At 53.1% G+C, this 18,323-nt stretch overlaps 2 protein-coding genes across 5 annotated transcripts; both read right to left on the bottom strand.

The window, feature by feature from the left end:
• Nucleotides 1-323: 323 nt before the first annotated feature.
• On the bottom strand, nucleotides 324-4,998 carry KLK11 (kallikrein related peptidase 11). 3 transcript variants are annotated; one of them, XM_034639171.1, is made up of 7 exons: nucleotides 4,776-4,998; nucleotides 3,961-4,012; nucleotides 3,096-3,170; nucleotides 2,482-2,638; nucleotides 1,835-2,100; nucleotides 1,166-1,302; nucleotides 324-772 (listed from the first exon to the last, which is right to left on the bottom strand). In XM_034639171.1, exons 3-7 carry the CDS (start codon nucleotides 3,133-3,135, stop codon nucleotides 620-622), a joined length of 753 nt encoding a protein of 250 aa, XP_034495062.1. In that variant the 5' UTR covers nucleotides 3,136-3,170; nucleotides 3,961-4,012; nucleotides 4,776-4,998; the 3' UTR covers nucleotides 324-619. The 3 variants fall into 3 exon arrangements, with proteins under 3 accessions (XP_034495062.1, XP_034495063.1, XP_034495064.1); XM_034639172.1 differs by lacking the exon at nucleotides 3,961-4,012; XM_034639173.1 differs by lacking the exon at nucleotides 4,776-4,998 and having other exon boundaries at nucleotides 1,208-1,302; nucleotides 3,961-4,305.
• Nucleotides 4,999-5,718: 720 nt separating this feature from the next.
• On the bottom strand, nucleotides 5,719-10,228 carry KLK12 (kallikrein related peptidase 12). Of its 2 annotated transcripts, none has more exons than XM_019792596.2 (6): nucleotides 9,926-10,228; nucleotides 9,710-9,765; nucleotides 9,068-9,227; nucleotides 8,034-8,290; nucleotides 6,981-7,114; nucleotides 5,719-6,081 (listed from the first exon to the last, which is right to left on the bottom strand). In XM_019792596.2, the coding sequence occupies exons 1-6, from the start codon at nucleotides 9,952-9,954 to the stop codon at nucleotides 5,926-5,928; spliced, it is 792 nt and encodes a 263-aa protein (XP_019648155.2). In that variant the 5' UTR covers nucleotides 9,955-10,228; the 3' UTR covers nucleotides 5,719-5,925. The 2 variants fall into 2 exon arrangements, with proteins under 2 accessions (XP_019648155.2, XP_002929824.2); XM_002929778.4 differs by having other exon boundaries at nucleotides 8,034-8,293; nucleotides 9,926-10,223.
• Nucleotides 10,229-18,323: the final 8,095 nt, after the last annotated feature.

Genomic DNA, 18,323 nt, shown 5'->3' with positions numbered 1-18,323 from the left:
AAACTGAGCCTCAATCACGGCAGTTTCGCTTGGTAATTAAGAAATCACCTTGCTTAAAAAAAAGAAAGACAGAAAAAAAGAAAAGAAAGGAAGGGAAAAGGAAAAGGAAAGACAAGACCTTGCTTTAGATTCCTTGCTCTCCTCCTTACTGGCTGTGCGACTCTGAGCACGTGACTTGTTTCTCTGTGCCCAGTTTCCTCATCTGCGAAATGGGCATAATAATGGCACTTAATCTTTGTGAAGATTCAGTTGGTTGATATGTTTAAAAGCCCTTGGATCGGGGTCTGGCATATAGTAAGCAATCCAAAGATTCATTCATTCATTCAGTGTTTATTGAAACCTTGGTGAGAGCCAGAAACTGTCTTTGGGGCTTGGGGATACAACAGCGAACCAAACAACTCTTCTCTCTCCCAGAATCACAAATTAGTACAAGTCACGATTTGAACCCGGGCCTCACTGATTCCAAACCCCAAGTTGATTATTAAGCTACAGCATCTCTCATCGTCAAGGAGGCTGAAAAGAAAATACATAAAGGTGTCCTCGCTCAGGCTTGACTATTAACAGAAATGAACAAGAGCCACGTCGCCAAGTAGGGATCGGGGTGTTGGGCTGGTCCTGGCTAGTTGTTCTCCATAGTCTTCTGGATCCAGTCTACATATTTGCAGACCTTTGTATAGACACCAGGCTTTTTGGTGACAGCACACGGATCCTGGCCCCAGGAGATAATGCCTTGAAGAGATCCATCACAGACCAGAGGGCCCCCAGAGTCACCCTGGGTATGGAGAGAGAGATAACCAGTCAGAAAGGAGGAGTGGCCATGGGAGGGGGGCAGGGTTGGGCACTGTGTTAGGGAGGAAGTGGTGCTGGGATGTTGTAGGGATGGTGTTAAGAGTGGGGTAGAGATTAAGGATGGGGTTGGTGAGATGATTGGGGACGAGGCTGGAGCTATCAGGGGAGGATTGGGGCTGGAAATTGGGGTGGGGATGGGGGTGGAGCCGGGGTCCCGTGGAGGTCAGGAATGGGAACTAGGGGTGGACGTGGAGTTGGGGTCGCAGGGGGAGACGGAGTCAGGGTTGGGAATGAGATTGCGGGTGTAGACGAAGAGACATTGAGGTAGGAGACGGGAATGGGGATGTGGTTGGAGACCCAGGCCCTGCCCCCTGACCTGGCAGGAGTCCTTGCCCTCTTCCCGAACACTGGCACACACCATGGTGTCTGTGACGTTGCCGGGGTAGGCCGTCTCACACTCCTCGTGCTTGATGATAGTGATGTTGGCGCATCGCAAGGTATGGGGCAGGTGCACTGTGGAAACGGCATGAAGGGGTGTGGAAAACGAGGGCCCCAGGTCCCCTTCCCCACACTGCTGTGCCCGCTCTGCACCCACACCACAGCCAGTCCCTGTCCTTCTTGCTTGCAGCCAACTCATCTCTGCGCTTGTAGCAACAGCACTGGTAATGCGAGCGAGTAAATGTATTATGGCATTCGTTCTGTCCGCACTATCTCTAATCCAGCCCTGGTAGGTGCGGGTGATTATCCTCATTTTATAGAGAAGAAAACCAAGGTTCAGAGAGGTAAAGCCATGTACTGAGGTTCTACAGTGAGGATCTAGACTCACACATCATGTCTGTCTGACCCCAAGGCCCAGACTTTAGTCTCCACCCTCCCCTGCTCTTATGTTTCCCCTCTTCTTTTTGACTTATCCCACTACTGACACCCCCAGGGAGCCCCCTCTCATACTCTAGGACCCTCCCTTCTGAAGGTTCCTCTGGTTCCCTCTGTTCTTCCACAATCGGGATAACCCGCCCCCCTCCATGTCCCGCTCTGGAGCCCCTACACTGGGGGCTGGATGTGGTGCCCCAGCCAGAGATGAGGCAGCGGGTGCCAGGAGTGACACAGCGCGATGACAGGGTGAGCGGTCGCACGGCCCTGGTGATGAAGGCTGCTGTCGCCATCTTGACCAGCATGATGTCGTTGCGATGGTCTTTGTTGGGGAGGCTGTTGTTGAAGTCTGGGTGGGGGAAGGACTCCGTGGCCGTTCGGGTCTGCTCACAGCCATCCCGCCGCTGGAGATTGTGTTCCCCCAGGTGAACTACGTATCGGCTGAGGTGGGAGAGATGGCGGTCAGAGGTGGAAGGTCGGGGAGAGGCAGGAGAGGGCAGATGGGGAGAGACGTGGAGGAGGGAGAAGGGATAAGAGCACCCGAGAGAACAAAGGAACATAGCCCCACTTCTGACCTCATCTGCACTTCCCACCCAAGCCTCCTTCCCAACCCTATCCCCATTCCAGCACCCAACACCCTTCCCAGCCCCATCCCAGGTCCGAGGCTTTCCATCTTTCCCTCCGATCTCAGTGTCCATTGTCCACACTACCCTACCCACGCCCATCTTGGACCCCATCATACCCTCCCCCGCCCCCAAGCCCCTCTCCATCCATCTCTCCGTCTCCAGCCCCCTGCCGGCCCACCCCAGCCCCCGCACCCACGGCTTGCGGCAGTGAGCGGCTGTCAGGAGCCATTTGGGAGCGATGAGGGTTGCCCCACAGAGCAGCCTTGTCTTCTGGAATAGAGCCACCTGCCAGGGCTGGGAATGAGGAGAGCACTCGTACCCCTTGATGATCCTGGTCTCTCCCCCTACATGCCCTGGAGGGGAGTGAGGGCAAAAGAGGGGGCTCAGGCATGAGACAAGTCCCAGAAGTGGGGTGGGGAGAACAGAGAAGGGGTGGGTGGTCTGGGTGCCAGCCTGGTGCCCCGCGGGGATGCACTTTCTGGATGAGCCAGGTATTAAATGATTGAAATCCTTCCATATGGGTTGGTCAGTAGCTACTGTTCTACGCTGTTTGAGTGTCTCCGGCCCCACTGCAGCTGCCCTGCCCCCCCCCACTCTCCTTGACCTCTCCCCATTCTAGCATCTAAAGGGATTATTCTTGGCCCAGCAAGGGGCATTCGGGACCTTATTATGGCTCCTATATCCATTTAGATGCCCTATGGGTTATTCTGTGTTTTCAGCATTGGCTCAGCCAATATCCAGACATAGAGGGTTGAGGGATCCTCGAGATTGGAGTGGGAGGCCCCTGCCCTCCCCCATCCCCCACCATACCTGTCAACAGAGCAAGCATGATTAATCGTAGAATCATCATGGCCTGGAGAGGGGAAGGGCAGGCCCCAGGTTCTTCTGGGAACAAGAAGGGACAAGGGGCCCAATCACTTCATGGGGAGACGCAGGAGGGACTGGTTCATGCCCTCTCCTCCCTCCCCTGCCTGCTCTGGCTCCCCCCAGGGAGAAACAACAAGGTTGGAGGAACCCCCGAGTTCTCACAGCGTTCCAGCCTCCAAACCTTTAAAATAAATCTTTGGAGTCAAGGTGGCCTTGGAGGAGCCTAATCTCAGCTAGAAACTTCTCAGAGCCATAGCCAAGGAAGATGTGGCAGATGCTGGGAGGGGCTTTGGCGGGGGCAAGGGATTGGCTGGCCCTGTGTTAAGTCAGCCATGGTACCTGTGAGATGCAGCTGGGAGAATGTTTTCCTTCTTGCCCACCTGAGAGGTGGCTAGGCCCCACCAGTGCCATTCCGCATCCACCCCAGGGTGATATGGGCCCTCTGAGGGCTGCCCGGGGTGCAGTAGGGGGCCCAGCCTGAGACAGGGTTCAGGCCCCGTCCTTCTGAATCCCTGCCCCTTCGAAGGACAGACAGGTGGAACTAGGTGGGGCTGGTCAGGGCAAGGGCCAGTGTCCTCAGCTGCCCTGGCCTGCAGGGGGGTGGGGTGGAGGGCTGGATTCGGCTATCAAAGCGGGACCTGAAGTTGGGGGCAGGGCAGCCAGCTGGAGAGACAGAGAGGCAGAGAGCACCAGCCCAAGCCCAGAAGGACAGAGCAGAGGGAGAAATGGTGTGGAGGCAGAGGCGGTCTGACTCGCTCCAGGAGTGCAGGAGCCGGCGAGAGGGTCTTCCCTTCCCTCCCCGACTCACGGGCTCTGGGACTGGGGCTCTGGGCGCCAGGTGGTGGCGGTGGCCGTGGTGGCTGCGGCGGTTTGGGTCAGAGGCAGATTGGGTCAGAGCATCGGGCGGAAGGCAGGTGCTGGGTGGCCCGATGACTGGGCCTCCTAGCCCTGCCTTACTACCCTGGGGGTGGGGTTTGTGTGCCCGCCTGCCCGCCCCTGTCACCTCTCCAAGCCCCTCTTCTCGCAGTTTCTCCCCTCGCTCGCATCCTTTGGGGTCTGTCTCTCTTCATCTCTGCCGGTTGCTGCCTTCTTGTAACTCTGTGGCCATATTTCTCTTTGCCTCTCTGTGCCTGTGCCTTTCTGTCTTTTTGTCTATCTCTGTGTCTCTCTCAGTCTCTCTCTGCAGGACTCCTTTAATACTTTATCTTTCTTTGTGTCTCTCTCTGTCTCTGCCTCCCTCCACCTCATTCTCCCAGGCCCTGTGTCTCTCCTCCTGTCCCTGCCCTTCCCTCCCCACAGCCCAAGCCCAGGTGGGCCCCTGGCTTCCTCTGGGCCCTCCCTTCCCCGCTCCAAGGAGGGGGGGAACTGGGGCGTCACAGAGGTGGGGCTGCTGCCAGCTGAAGGGGCAGGACAGAAGGGTGGGGGAGGCAGGTTGGGGCCTGTGGGAGTCAAGGCCCAGGAAAGGGAGTCAGCCTCCACAAGGCCCCAGCCCCTAGGGCTCCTCTGGGGCTTCGCTTCTGTCCCCCCCCCCCCCCCCCCCCCCCCCCCCCCCCCCCGCGCTCCCCTCTCCTGCCTCCGCCTCCCGGGAACCCTGGGGCGCCCATATCCAGCTGTGGCACTTACTCGCTGTGAGACTTAGGTCCGATGACTTCCGAATCTGAGTACCTCAATTTCCCGTCTGCCGATCCCTCTATCTCCGGGCCTGCTTGTTATCAGTGAGATCTCCTGCCTCTCTGTCTTGCCCTCCTCTCTCCCCTAACCAGAAGTGGGGCAAGACGACTGGGTATGGGTTCCTAAGGCAGCCAGCCCTGGCCTCAAACCCCGGCTCTGCCTCTTCCTACCACAGTGACGTGAGCCAAGGAACTCCACCCCGGTGAGGCTCAGTTTCTTCATCTGCGAGATGGGGGGACAGCCCTGCCTTGGGGTGGTTGGGAGGAAGACTCCGGGAGAGCAGAGCACAGCAGGCACCCAGCTAGTATTCCCACGCTGTCACCATCACCCCTCACTCTCCCACCCCAAATTCCCCTTCCATTCACTGGGGAGAAGCTCCCTTTGCACCTCCTGGCCAGCAGTGAAGACAGAACCCAGGGGGTGGGCAGGACTATTTTAAGACCTAGGCTGGGTCCTCTAGCTTCCCAAGGCTACACCCCGCGTTCCATCATCACAGACATATTAAAACGAACCCACATCCCACATTAAATGTAAAGTGTGCCTAACAGCTCCAGCAAAGCCGGGCTGGAATGGGCTAGGTGGAAGAATGTTACATTTTATAGACATTTAATTAAATGGTCGTGAATTTTGATTTTGCAATTTTCATTTGGTATTTTGGGGCCACTAATTCCACCCCCCCCAGGTCCTTCATGGGCACTGTTCCGAAAGTGCTGGATAGAGAAAAAAAAATGGCCCTCATTTTTATTGTTATAAGTAACGTTTTCTCCTCCGTTCCTGCGTGACCCCTAAGGGAAAACTCTCGGCTCTGTGGTCTCTACTCCTACATCTGTGGGTAGGGGAATGGAGGGGCCTCCCTTCTGTGTCAGCCAGCACTGGGACATCAAATAGACAGACATAGCTCCAGTTACATTTATTCCAGGAAGACACACCTTCCTTCCTCCCCCAACCATGGGACTTAGAAGGGCTGGCTGGAGTTGGAGTTCTGCGAAGATCATCTCCAGCCTAAGAAGAGGGGGTGCCAGGGGTGATAACGGAGGAGGCGTTGGTGCTCCGAGGGTCAGTGTAGCCCCCAAGCTGAGGGGTGGACCCGGGGGGGAGCAGGTTAGTTCTTCCTCATGACCATCCGGATCCAGTCCACGTATTTGCAAATATTGGTGTAGACCCCTGGGATGCCTTTTTGCCCACAAGGCTCCACGGTCCCCCAGGACACCAGACCCTGAAGGACTCCTCCGCATACCAGGGGGCCCCCAGAGTCACCCTGGAATACAGAAGGAGAAGAAGCACCAAATGAGTAAGGGAGAAATCCTGTTCCCATTGACCTTTCCCCGACTCCCAAACCCATTCCCAGGTCTTGAAGACAGAGGCTCCAAGCCTGGTTATCAGAGAAGAGCATTGCTGTGTTCCCTGAATTCCCTCCACGGCAGGGACTGACCAACAGGGACGAACACACTGTCCCTAGGGCTCCAATCCCGGGGTAGGCAGGGCTTCATAAAAGGTGGGGGAGGGGATTCTCTCAAGGACAATGGCTAGAGCTCTGACCAATGAGTGAAGAGAGTATCTTCAGGGGCCAATCCCAGCAAAGGAGGTGGGGAACCATGGGAGTTCTATAAGGACGATTGGCTGGGGTCCTGGCCAATGAGGGAAAGAGCACTGCCATCAGTGACCAGTCCCAGCAAAGGAAGGCGGGATCTATAAACGTTGTCTCAGGCACGAAGGCTGCAGCCTTAGCCAGTAGGGTGGGGCTGCCTCCAACCTGGAGGACCCAAGAGAGCGAGGTAGCCGAATTCGAGGGCAGGAGAGGCCAGCAGCCTCTTTTCCTGCCTCCATCCTAGATTCTCTCACTCTCGCCTGGGGGATGGTATAGGGAGAGACGACAACCGGTTACACATCTCAGTTCCAAATCCCTGCCAGCTCTTTGCCTTCCCCTATCTTCCTCTCTTACGCTCCCTCTCCTGTGCCCCTCCCATCTTTCCTTCTCTGTTCCCTCCCCTTCTCTATTCTCCACCCACGCCCCCTCTCTGTCCTCCATCACCTGGCTCTCCCTGCCTTATCCGGCGCCTCCCCTTCTTTCTGACCACATCTGCCTCTCCCCCATCCCCCCTGCTCTGTCCCCAACTTCCTACCCCGGGTGACCATGCATTGCCCTCAGTCACTCACCTGGCAGGCATCCGCCCCTTCCTTGCCACTGGCACACACCATGTTGTCCGTGATTCTCCCCGGGAACACAGCCTGGCAGGTCGCACTGGAAACGATGGAGACGTTGAGGCATTGGAGCAGGTCCGGGAATGGGTCTGGAGGTGGAAGATAGAAGCCACAGGGTTTCCCAAAGCTTCCCACTTGGGGGCCACCTCCCTCTACTCAAGGAAGCCAAATCTAAGTCTGTACCCTGCCCTTTTCCTGTGACCCTCCCCACTACAATCCACAAACTTCTGAATTTCAGATTTATGACTTCTTTTCATAGTGACCTTTGCCCCAGTTCATTGGCCCAGTCCCCGGACCTTTAACCTGTGACTCTGAGTGCCATTACTCAAAATACCCTATGTCCCTCCAACCTCAGAAGCAATGAATCCAGACCCACTTTTCTACTTAAATTCCGGATGCTGTGACCTTTGACCTCCAATCTTACTATACTTAGATCCCAACTTGACCTCAGGTTCCCCCTCTGTCTCCAAGACCCCACATTCCTTGTCTTCTCTTAAATTTCCAAAGTCAGTGATAAACCATTGGTCCCAACTCCAAAGTGACTTATGATCCCTGTTTATTTGACCCCAGGCTTCATGACCCCTAACCTCTAGGGCGTCTAATCCCAGATCAGTGGTCCCCAGTAGAATCCCAGTTTCCACCCTCAGATTATGGCCAGCTTGTGCAACATCTGGATCCCACATCCTCAACTCTACAATGACCTCTAACACTAGAGTCCATGACCCATGACCCCAAGATCCTATTTATGTATGCCTTTTGCTCCAGTCTGATGACCCCTGCCATCACTCTGGCCTCTAACCACATCCCGATCCATGACTTCTGACTCTGTACCCAACCCCTGCTCCACTTGGACTCCCAAGACGCCTGGTCCACCATGATCTCCGACCCCAACCACAGTCCTCACGTTTGACCTTGATCCATCCTTCTGCTGAAATGGCATGCCTCCTGCTCTCTCGCCCTGCACCCCAGACTCTGCCCATCCTGACCCTGACCCTGATGTCCCCTTACTCCATGGTTGATTCGTGATGCCCCAGCCCGAGATCTGGCACTTGGTGCCTGCCGCCGCACAGGTGGTGGGCAGGGGCAGGGGCTGGACGCTGTGAGTCAAGGGGACGGGGGTGCCCAGTCGCAGGAGCCGGAGGTCATTGTCATGGTTGTGCCGGGCTCCCTGGTAGCCGGGGTGGGTCACGGAGAAGCCGCTGCGCCGGATCTGCTCCGTCCAGTCCAGCTTACTGAGGCTGTGCTCCCCCAGGCGCACCCAGTACCTGCTGGGGGTCAAGGCAGCTCAGCGGGGGTGGGTGGGGGGCCCTGGCTCCCAGGCCCTCCAGCCTCTCTCTGCTGCTCTGCACCTCTGTCTGTCCTCAACTCTCTCGCAAGCTTGCTCTGTCTCTCCCCTCTGTCACCATCTTTCCATTTCCCGTTTGCCTGCTTCTCCTCCCTGAGCCCCTGCTTCTCTGTCCCTTTCTGATTCTCTTAGCTGAGGCAGAGACATCCAACTGTCATGCTCACTGCTCTGTTCCCAGCACCTAGAGGCTGCCTGGGCTGTCAGCACCCTCAGCTCAAGGAACGAGTGAGTAATGCGTGGATTCTCTCTGTTCTGTGCCCGAATCAATCCGCCTCTTCATGTCTGAAACTTCCCTTTTGAAAAAACCTCGGTGTTTCAGACCTAGAAAGCTCAATCCCCTCATTTTACAGATGGGACCGCTGGGGCCCAGAGAGGTTGCCCAGACTGGGTCAGAGAAAGGCTGGGATGGTGACAGAGGTCATATGGGAAGGAAGGGCAACACAAGGGAATGGGAACAAGTAGGTGGGCAAGTTCCAGGACCTTTCCTGCCCTCCACCCCTACCACCCCACCTAGCCCCACCCCAGGCCCATTGTTGAGGAAGTCCTACTCTTGGTCTAACCTCAGACCTTCTAATTGCAGGACCATCTCCTTAATCCTTGACACTCCCCTCTCCTGGAGCCCCTACACTGAGGGCTCCCTTTCCCACCACCTTTCCTTTGCATACCCCTGGAAGGGACCACCCAGACAGGGGCTTACCTGCCACTGCAGTGAGCAGCTGTGAGGACCCACCTGCGGTCAATGAGGACCCCCCCACAGCGCAGGTTGGTACCCTCAAACAGCCCCACCTGCCAAGGCTGCGAGTGACGGGCACATTCCTTGCCTTTGACAATCTTCTCTGTGGCCGGTTGACTGAGCCCTGAGGACAGGGGTGTGGGCCGGAGAGATGGGGTCAGAGATCTGGAGATTGGGAGTCAGAGATAGGAAGAGAAATGCAGAGATGAAGACACAGAAAGGCAAGAGAAGGGCAGAGGCCCTGAGAGAGAGTTGGAGACAGGCAGACACAGACCCAGTGACAAATATGAAAAGACCCAGCAAAGCCCAGAGACACAGAGAGAAAGAGAAAGAGAAAAAGATAGAGAGATACTTAAAGATAAGATGGAGACAGAGACAGAGATCCAGAGAGAGAGAGGGAAAGGACAGAGGCATAGGGAAAGGACAGAGGCATAGTGACAGGAAGACACAGAGGACAGATGGATCAAAAAATACTGGGGGACAGAGGTACCAGGGCCCTGAGAGCTGGAGGTGAGCGGAGGCACAGAGGCAGCCCCCTGCCCTCCTCAGTGCCAGGCTGGGGACCAGACCTGGGAGATGGGGCCCCCATGCCCCTGGGGAACTCACCAGTAACAGAGAGGAGGAACAGGATGCTGGAACCCAGGGTGGCCCGCCTCCAGGTCCTGGGAAATGTGGGGGAATCTCAGAGATGGCCCTTTCCCTGTCAGCCCACCCTTACTTTACCCACCCCTCCCACCAGCGACTCCCAAGAGGACAGGATGCCGGCCCATCCCCCTCTGTCTTGGGTGTCACCCCACTGGTGACCACCTGCCCCCTCCTCACCTTATCCCTGTGCCCGCTGGGTCCTCCATGTGGCTGTCACAGTTTCAGCCTGTCTGTCTCTGCTATCTGTCTGTCCACTACCTGCCTGTCCTGTCAGTCACCCACCTGCCACCCTGCCAGTCAACTCTCCCACTGTCCACCTGGCTTCTCAACCACCTGTCATGCTGCCCCACCGGTCCCCCTCCTTCTGTCTGTCTGCCCCAGACCGGCAGCTGACACAGCTTTTAACTCTCTTTGTCCCAGCCCATGCAATTTCCGGGTAGAGGGAAGGGGACCAGGAAGACGTGGGGTGGGGCACCCTTTAATCCTGTAGAAACTCTCCTCAGCTAATGGCACCTAATTGAGCTTTACAACTAAATGGGGGGGAGGGGTTGGGGGAAGGGCCCGGGATGGTTGTGGAGGAAAGACCCGACCCCGCTCCTTCTCCACTCCTCTCCAAGCCAGCACCCGAGACCCATGACTCAAGGTGATCTGGGAGCTGAGTTCTAATCCCGATTCCCGGTGAGAAGGCTCAGGGAGGGTGGGGCGCCAACACCCGGGCCCCTCCCCACCCTGCGCAGGGAATAGGCAGGAGGGTGGGTGGCTAAGAGCTCAGGACAGTGGAAGGGAGAGGCAGGGAAAGCAAGAACAGAGAAAGCCCAGACAGAGACGAGAAGGAAGAGATTTCGAAACAAGTGATCAGGAAGAGACTGGAGAGGTCTGGAGTTGATTCTATTGAATTTTCTAAGAACGCAGTGCACCCTGTTTCCTGCGAAGAAGCCCACTCTTCCTATACGCATGTGGCCGATTTATCTAATTCCGTGAAAGTTTGTGGGGTTTTTTCTGCATGAGGGCTTCCACGGAGAAAGAAAGGGACAGGGGACAGAGAGAGAACCAGGGACGAGACAGTCTGTGCTGTCTTCAACTTTTGATTTGTTTTGAGACACCACCTAACTCAACCCCTCTCTGTTTCTGGATTTCTGGGGGGCTCCGCTTTTACCGAGATGCGATTTACATGTCATAAAATTCACCCTCTGCTCCAGTCAGGAGCTGCCCTCTGGAACACACGCCAGCACTGCTCTTCAAGAGAACCTGGAAATTTAAATTTATGGTAGGACATGTCCTGATGTTAAAAGACTGGCGGGGCGCCTGACCGCCTCAGTCAGTAGAGCGTGCGACTCTTGATTTCGGGGTTGTTGAGTTCAAACCCCATGTTGGGTGTAGAAATTACTTAAAAATCATAAGAAATCTTTAAAGTAAAATAAAATATTGGCAAAAACCCCAAAACACCTATGATTCCCACACAGATTTCTCTCTCTCTCTCCCACTCACTCTCTCGGCTTCTCTTTCCGCCTCTACTTTTTTAAAGTAAAACTCACATAACATAAAACTTAGCACCTGAACCATTATCAAGTCCACAATTCTGTGACTTCCACCACACTTGACACACTGGGCAACCATCAAAACAATGTAATTCCAGGACATTTTCTTTACCCCCAAAGGAGACACTGTACCCACGAGGCTGATGTCCATCCCTTGATGAATGGTGAATAAAACGTGGTCTATCCATACCACGGAGTATTATTCAGCCGGAAAAAGGAGTGACACACTGTCACCCGCCACAATGTGGATGAACTTTGAGAACAGTATGCTAAGTGAAAGGAGGCAGTCACAAAGGCCATGTATTGTATGATCCCACGTATGTGAAACGTCCAGAACAGACACATCCACAGGGACAAAAAGCAGATTGGTGGCGCTGGGGCTGCAGGGAGTGGGGAGTGACTACCTAGTGGTTCTCTTTTGACACACAGTCTTGCAGCTTGCGGCTTCTGGAAAAAGTCAATCCCTTCTTTTGTAGCTGGAGGCTTCAAGAGGGCATGGACTGGCTCACAGCTTTATGCTCACACCTCCCGCAATCAGGGAAAGCTCTGAGCACTTTTGCCACCTCCCCTGGGGACCCCCCCCCCAATGAGCTCGCAAGTCCCGAGCTCCATTGTAAGCTCAACATGCCACCTGTTCCCTAGAGAGAACTCAGCTATGCCAACACCTGGGGCGAGGGCCCACAGCATGGAGACCATCACAGATGTGGAAACTGAGGCAGGACGAGACAAAGTCGCTTGCCCACAGCACACAGCTGCCAAGTGCCAGGACCGCAGTTTGACCCCAAGCAGGCTGGCTCCAGAGCCTGTCTCGTTAATCATTGTCCAAAGATACAGATGAACAGATGAATGGCTAACTGAATGAGCACAGGGGTGGACAGAGGAACATGAATGTTCCCACAGGTTTCAAAGTAGGATAGCTTCTGGAATCCTACAGACGGGGCTTAAACCTCAGTTCATGCCATGACTCACTGGGGGTCATCACGCTTTGACTAGACCTCAGTTTGTTCATCTGAAAGATGGGGCTGGGAGGCAGCTCCCTGTCCACACACCACTTCCTCTTGGGATCATCAAATAAGGCAATGAAAGATGGGTGAGGATATCAGGTACATTAAGTAAAGACACTCTCAAAATTGCCCTTCCCAGTTTCTTTCTGAAGAAGGAATTTCCGAAGCTGACTTAGATGACAGAATCTTTTTTTCTCAGCTGCAAAGGACTATCAGTTATGGTGCTGTTCTTTCTCTTCTGTCTCTGTCTCTCTCTCCCTCCCCTTCTATTTCTTTGTCCCCTTCATTCACTCATGCATTCATTCAACAAACTTTCAAGATGCCCTGTGTGCCTGACCTTCTGCCGGGTGACACTGGGACCACAGAGTTGCGTCAGAACCAGTGGCCCCCACCGCTCTCAGACCCTGCCTTGTTCCTCTTTCATCCTTCCCAGCCAAACTTATCCACGGGGATCTACTCACAGCTTGCCCTCCACAGCCGTGGTCTTTTTGGGTCTCCAGAGACTTCCATGTTGAGCAATCCCGTGGTCTCCTGGTCCTCACCTTACTCAGCCTTCAGGCAGCCTTCCACGTGGCCTGCCCCTTCCTCCTTCATGCATTTCTGGGTTCCCTCCCACTTTCTGTCTCTCAGTTATGAATAGGCCTTTTTTCCTCCCCCGGTGCCTTTACAAACAAGGGCGTTCCCAGGGCCTGTCCTAAGCCTTGTTCTCTGTACTGACTGCATACACGGGACGGTTCACCTGTCACCTGGGTTAGGATGGCTCTTAGTCTCTCCCTAGCTTCATGTCTGTGCATCCCACAGCTTCCTGGATCACCCAAACCCTTACTGTCCCACCAACCTGTTCTCAGACCCTGCTTGCTCCATCTCCTGTCCCCACCACCCAACCAGTCCTCTGGTCCGGACCCTTGGGACACTGATTCTCCCTAGGAGCCAGTGTCCCTTCCTTCTTCTGAGACACCCCATCCCAAGACTGCTCCCTGACTCCTGGCCCCAAAATCTGCTCCAGAGCCTGGCCCTCTGCAGCAGTTGGTGTCTTGCACAGATAAGGGAGGGAGAGAGACAAGCAGACCCCGCACTGAGCCCGGAGCCTGCCCCAGGCTCAATCGCAAGACCCTGAGTTCATGACCTGAGCCAAAATCTGCTTGTAACCCTACCAGAAGGCATTTATGCTGCTGAGGTGACTCTTGGAGGAAAACGCAGTCTGATTCCCAGGAGAACCGACACATGATTAGAGGGTTGGAACTTTCAGGTCCTGTCCCCCTCAACCCCCACCCCCCGGGCCCGGCCCAGGCCCAGAACTCCTGGGCTTGCAAAGGCACACAGATTCGTCTCGGCGCAGACATGCTACCCAGGGCCACTTGATGGAAGCCCCCAGTCCCACACCTCTGTTCCTGAAGACCAACTGTGGAAGCTTCTGACTTGGGTCGATTAAGTCTACGGCAGACGCAGATCTCAGCAATGAGTGCCAGGCAGCCGAGCCCCAAACGTTCACCAGCAGACAGCAAGGCCAGCGAGCGGGACAGCGCGGTGAGAAAGACCGTGGTGGTGGTGATCTAGACTCCTGTTCACAGCGCCAATTGCGGTCACCCCACCGAGGCAGGAGGGACCCTGTGGCGCGCGTGTGACAGTCTTGACCATTGGGCCAACTTTCAGATGGAGGGCTCCATCCCGTTTCCGTGGGGTGGCTACGACATTATCCTTCACTATCTCTCCTCCAAAAACCCTGACCTGGGCTTCCCACCCCCTCTACCCTCCCACAGCCTGTCTGCTTCTTTTGTCTTGCTATTGAACGCATCAGAGTGGAAGCTTGGGCATATATGCCCATTGCCCCCGTGATACTGGGATTTAGGATAAAAAGTACGTTTTATGGTCTTAGTCCCCATTCCTGGCACAGAGCTCCTAAAACTCTTGGAATTTCCTAAGAAAGCAAAAAAAAAAAAAAGCGGGGGAGTCTTTTGTTATGTGAACGTGTGACTTTAGGAAAGCACGGAAGAATGGGAGGGGACTGGGGCTGCGGGTGGAATCAATCACCAATGGACAATGAGTTAATCAATTGTGTCTACGCAGTGAGGCCTCCGCAAACACCGGAGAGGACGGGGCTCGGAGAGTTTTCAGGTTGGTGGACGTGTGCAGAGAGAATGGCGCACCCAGACAGGGCAAGGGAGCTCCGTACCCCTTCCCGCAAATCTTGCCCTACGCGTCTCTTCCACCCGGCTGTCCCGAGTTTTATTCTTTTACTGTAAACCGGTAATCAAGTAACTAAAATGCTTCTCTGAGTCCTGGGAGCCGCTCTGGCAAATTAATCAAAGCCAAGGAGGAGGTCATGGAACCCTCCAGTCTGTATAGCACTTGGCCCGAAGTACAGGTAAAGAACTTGGATTTGAGATGGGCATCTAAAGGCAAGGGGGGCGGGCAGTCTCTCTGCTCTGAGCCCTTGACCTATGGCATCTGACACTACCTTCTGGACGATTGCTTGATGGTGTTGGGAGAACCCCACCCCCACACACTGGGATCAGGTACGAGACCAAGACCCCTGTGAGGCTGGGAAGTCCAGCCTAGTCCCTCATACAAGGCCTCCCAGGAGGGGATGTGGCTGAGGTTGGCCTGGAGCCTTCAGACTAGAGGGGAGATCTCCTTAGCCTAAGTCTAGTCTAGAAGCTGACATCTCCCCACCCGGGGCCTTGGGAGAATAAAAAGCAAGGGCTTGACGTGCCAGGCCAATGCTGGGAAGCATGGTTACCCCCCCTGACACACTCCCCTTCTGAAGGCTTTCCGTCTCTCCTCCAGTCTTTTCCAAAAGGCTTTTCCAGCCCCTCCCTCACAATCGCCAGCTTTCCAAATCCCTCCTGCACAGGATCCCATTGTTATTAAAATTCCCCTGAGCCAAAAACAGGAAGAGGAGGGCAAGTGGCTGCAAAATCCCAGGAGAGGGAGGGCGGGTGGAGGGCTGCCTGAGAAGCCTGGCCACCTGGCCAGCCTTCCCGAATTAAGGTGTTGGTGGCAGGAAGAATCTTCAACTGAGGTATGTCATTATTTTTTGTTCCACAGGAAGGATTTGGGCGGCCGCCTCCCATTCTCCCAAATCCCCAGCTGGCTGCTCTGGCTCTGGGGCCTTGGAGACAAATCGTCATAACAATTTTGTCAATAAGAACAATGACCCTACTAACGAGAGCGCCTCAGTAAGCATTCACCCAGTGCCAGGTGTTCTCCCGAATGCTTTGCAAATATTAATGCAATTAACCCTTCCAAACCCCTCTGACCACGTAGGCTTTTTCTTTTTTTAATGTATTAGTATATTTAGATCTTTCCTTTCTTTCTCTTTATTATGTTCGGTTAGCCAACATAGAGTCCGTCGTTAGTTTTTGATTATTTAGACGGTTCTAAAGCCTCAGGTGTGGAGAGAGGAATTCGCTGGTGGCAAATTATTGTGAGTGATATGTACAAGTCCCTCTTTTGTTTTCCTTATTCCCTTCTTTATTCCCTTTGTCTCCTTCCCCTTCTGCTATTGTCCTCACCATTGTGGATCTTTGCTCTTATCTTTGTTATACTGTGTATCCTTGCTGTTATCTTTGTCACTAGGTATCCTCTGTTTATTAATGTGTTCCCTCTGCTATTGTATTTTTTATTGCATAGCTTTTTAAAAGCTAGGATGAGAGTCACATAAATAAAATTTCTACATTTTTAAAATTAAAAAGATAGAGTTACACTCACATAAATAGTTCACCATTTAAGGTGCACGGTTTAGTAGTACTTTGTAAATTCACAATGTTGTGGATTTTTTTTATTAGCATATGTTCTTACAAACTGTATATTGTTTTATGTGCAAAGTGCTGTGTAGTTTGAATTTATGTCAACAGTATTATGGTATACAGCTTTTCTTTTTTAAGCTCAGAACTATGTGGGTTTTTTTTTCATTTTTAAAGAAGGTATTATTTACATAAATTAAAATCCATTTATTTTAGGTGTTCGAGTTGATGAATTTTGGAAACGATACTATCGGGCAACCTCCACTATAATCAAAACACAGAATGGGTACCTCTCACCTTCCTCCCCATCCTTGAGCTGCCCTGTACTCCTGCAAGCTTTCCCTCCCTCCTCTCCCCCATGCTACCACTGATCCCCGTTCTGCCACTATCATTTTGCCTTTTTTAGATCATATAAATGTTTGGCTTCTCTAACATAATGCATTTCAGAATCACCCATGTTTCTGCATTTTCCTGTCAATAGTTCATTCCTTTCGGCTGCCGTGCAGTACCGCACGGTATGTATATACAGCAGCCTTGTCCAAAGTTCACCAGTTGTTGACTATCTGGGTTGCTTCCGGTTTCCAGGTTATTCTTGTTGTAAACATTCATGTACACATCACTGTGTGGGCCTATGTTTTCATTTCTCTTAGCCAGACACCTAGGAGTGGCCTGGCAGGATCATATGATGTATATGTTTAACTCTATAAGAAATTGCCCAATGTTTCTTTTTTTTTTTAAAAGATTTTATTTATTTATTTGACAGAGAGAGAGACAGCCAGTGAGAGAGGGAACACAAGCAGGGGGAGTGGGAGAGGAAGAAGCAGGCTTCCAGGGGAAGAGCCTGACATGGGGCTCGATCCCAGAACTCCAGGATCACGCCCTGAGCCGAAGGCAGACGTTTAACTGCTGTGCCACCCAGGCGCCCCCCCAGTGCCCCGTATCTTTGCCAACACTTAATAGTGTCCATCTTTTTAACGTTCACCATGGAAGTTGGTAGCGCTATACCTTTAAGACTCCGATCACGCGTGCATCTAGTCTGTGGCTGGTGAGTGCTGCATAGCCTTCCACGGCACTCGCCAGCTTGTCCTGACATCCACCCCCACCCTCATTAGCCGGTGCTCAGTTTTCCTCTGATTCCCAGCACAGCAGAGAGATGAGTGAGTGAGGGACACTTCATTCTTTCCTCTCTGTGATTTGCATGATTATTGCCCTCAGGAGTGGAACTCCTGGGTCCTAGGCAGTGCCTATACTTAATTCAGCCAAGGAGTGCTACATTCCTTGCCAAAATAACTGGACAGGGTCCATTCGTACCAGCTGCACCCCAGAGTACTGTCTCTGCATCCCTGCCAATACATGCGTTATTTCAATTTAAAGATTTCTAATCCATCTAATAAACATAAAGGGATTGTTGTTCGTATTTGTGTTTCTTAGATGACTAATGAGCCTCTCCACCTTTCATCTTACCTTCCTGTTTGTTTCCTCCTCTGCAAATCCATTCACAGCCTTGAGTATTCTTGTTTACGTGCAGGATTTCCTCGCACATTTTATTTTATTTATTTATTGTAAAGATTTTATTTATTTATTTGACAGAGAGAGACAGCCAGAGAGGGAGGAATCACAAGCAGGGGGAGTGGGAGAGGAAGAAGCAGGCTCCCAGCAGGAGGAGCCTGATGCAGGACTCGATCCCAGAACGCCAGGATCATGCCCTGAACCCAAGGCAGACGCTTAACGACTGAGCCACCCAGGCACCCCTCCTTGCACATTTTGGATACCAACCTCGGGTCAATATTACACTTTGCCAGTATCTCCATGCATTGATTTACTTAGTTCTTGTCTTTTGTTGAACAGAAAATCTTTACTCGAATTAACCAATTTTTGCCTTATGGTAGTCCATCTGAAGTTTTAAAGTCTTTCCTCACCCCTGAGTAACAAAAATTTTCTCTGCCATTATCTCCCATAAGCTTTATGGTTTGACCCTTAGCTTTTAGGTCTTTATGCAATTTGGTGTTAAGTACCAGGGTTATACCCATTTGAGTGATAGGAAAACTGAGGCATAAAGAAGGTTAAGTCATGGGGTTAAATAAGTGGCAGAGCTGGAATTCATACCCAGGCAGCCTGGCCTCAGAAACTCCACACCAACCTCTTCACCATCTTCTCAATCTTCAGATGCACCCTGCTGGCTCCTGCCTCAGGGCCTTTGCACTTGTATTCTCTGCATGGGGTGCTGCTCCCCAGATGTGCACTTGGCTCTCTCCCTCCATCCTTTCAGTGTTTGTTTGTTTTAAAG

This window comes from Ailuropoda melanoleuca, chromosome 12, assembly GCF_002007445.2.
Source record: "Ailuropoda melanoleuca isolate Jingjing chromosome 12, ASM200744v2, whole genome shotgun sequence".
NCBI classification, from domain to species: domain Eukaryota; kingdom Metazoa; phylum Chordata; class Mammalia; order Carnivora; family Ursidae; genus Ailuropoda; species Ailuropoda melanoleuca.
Note: the sequence above shows the minus strand (reverse complement) of the source record. Positions and strands in the feature narration are given on the sequence as shown.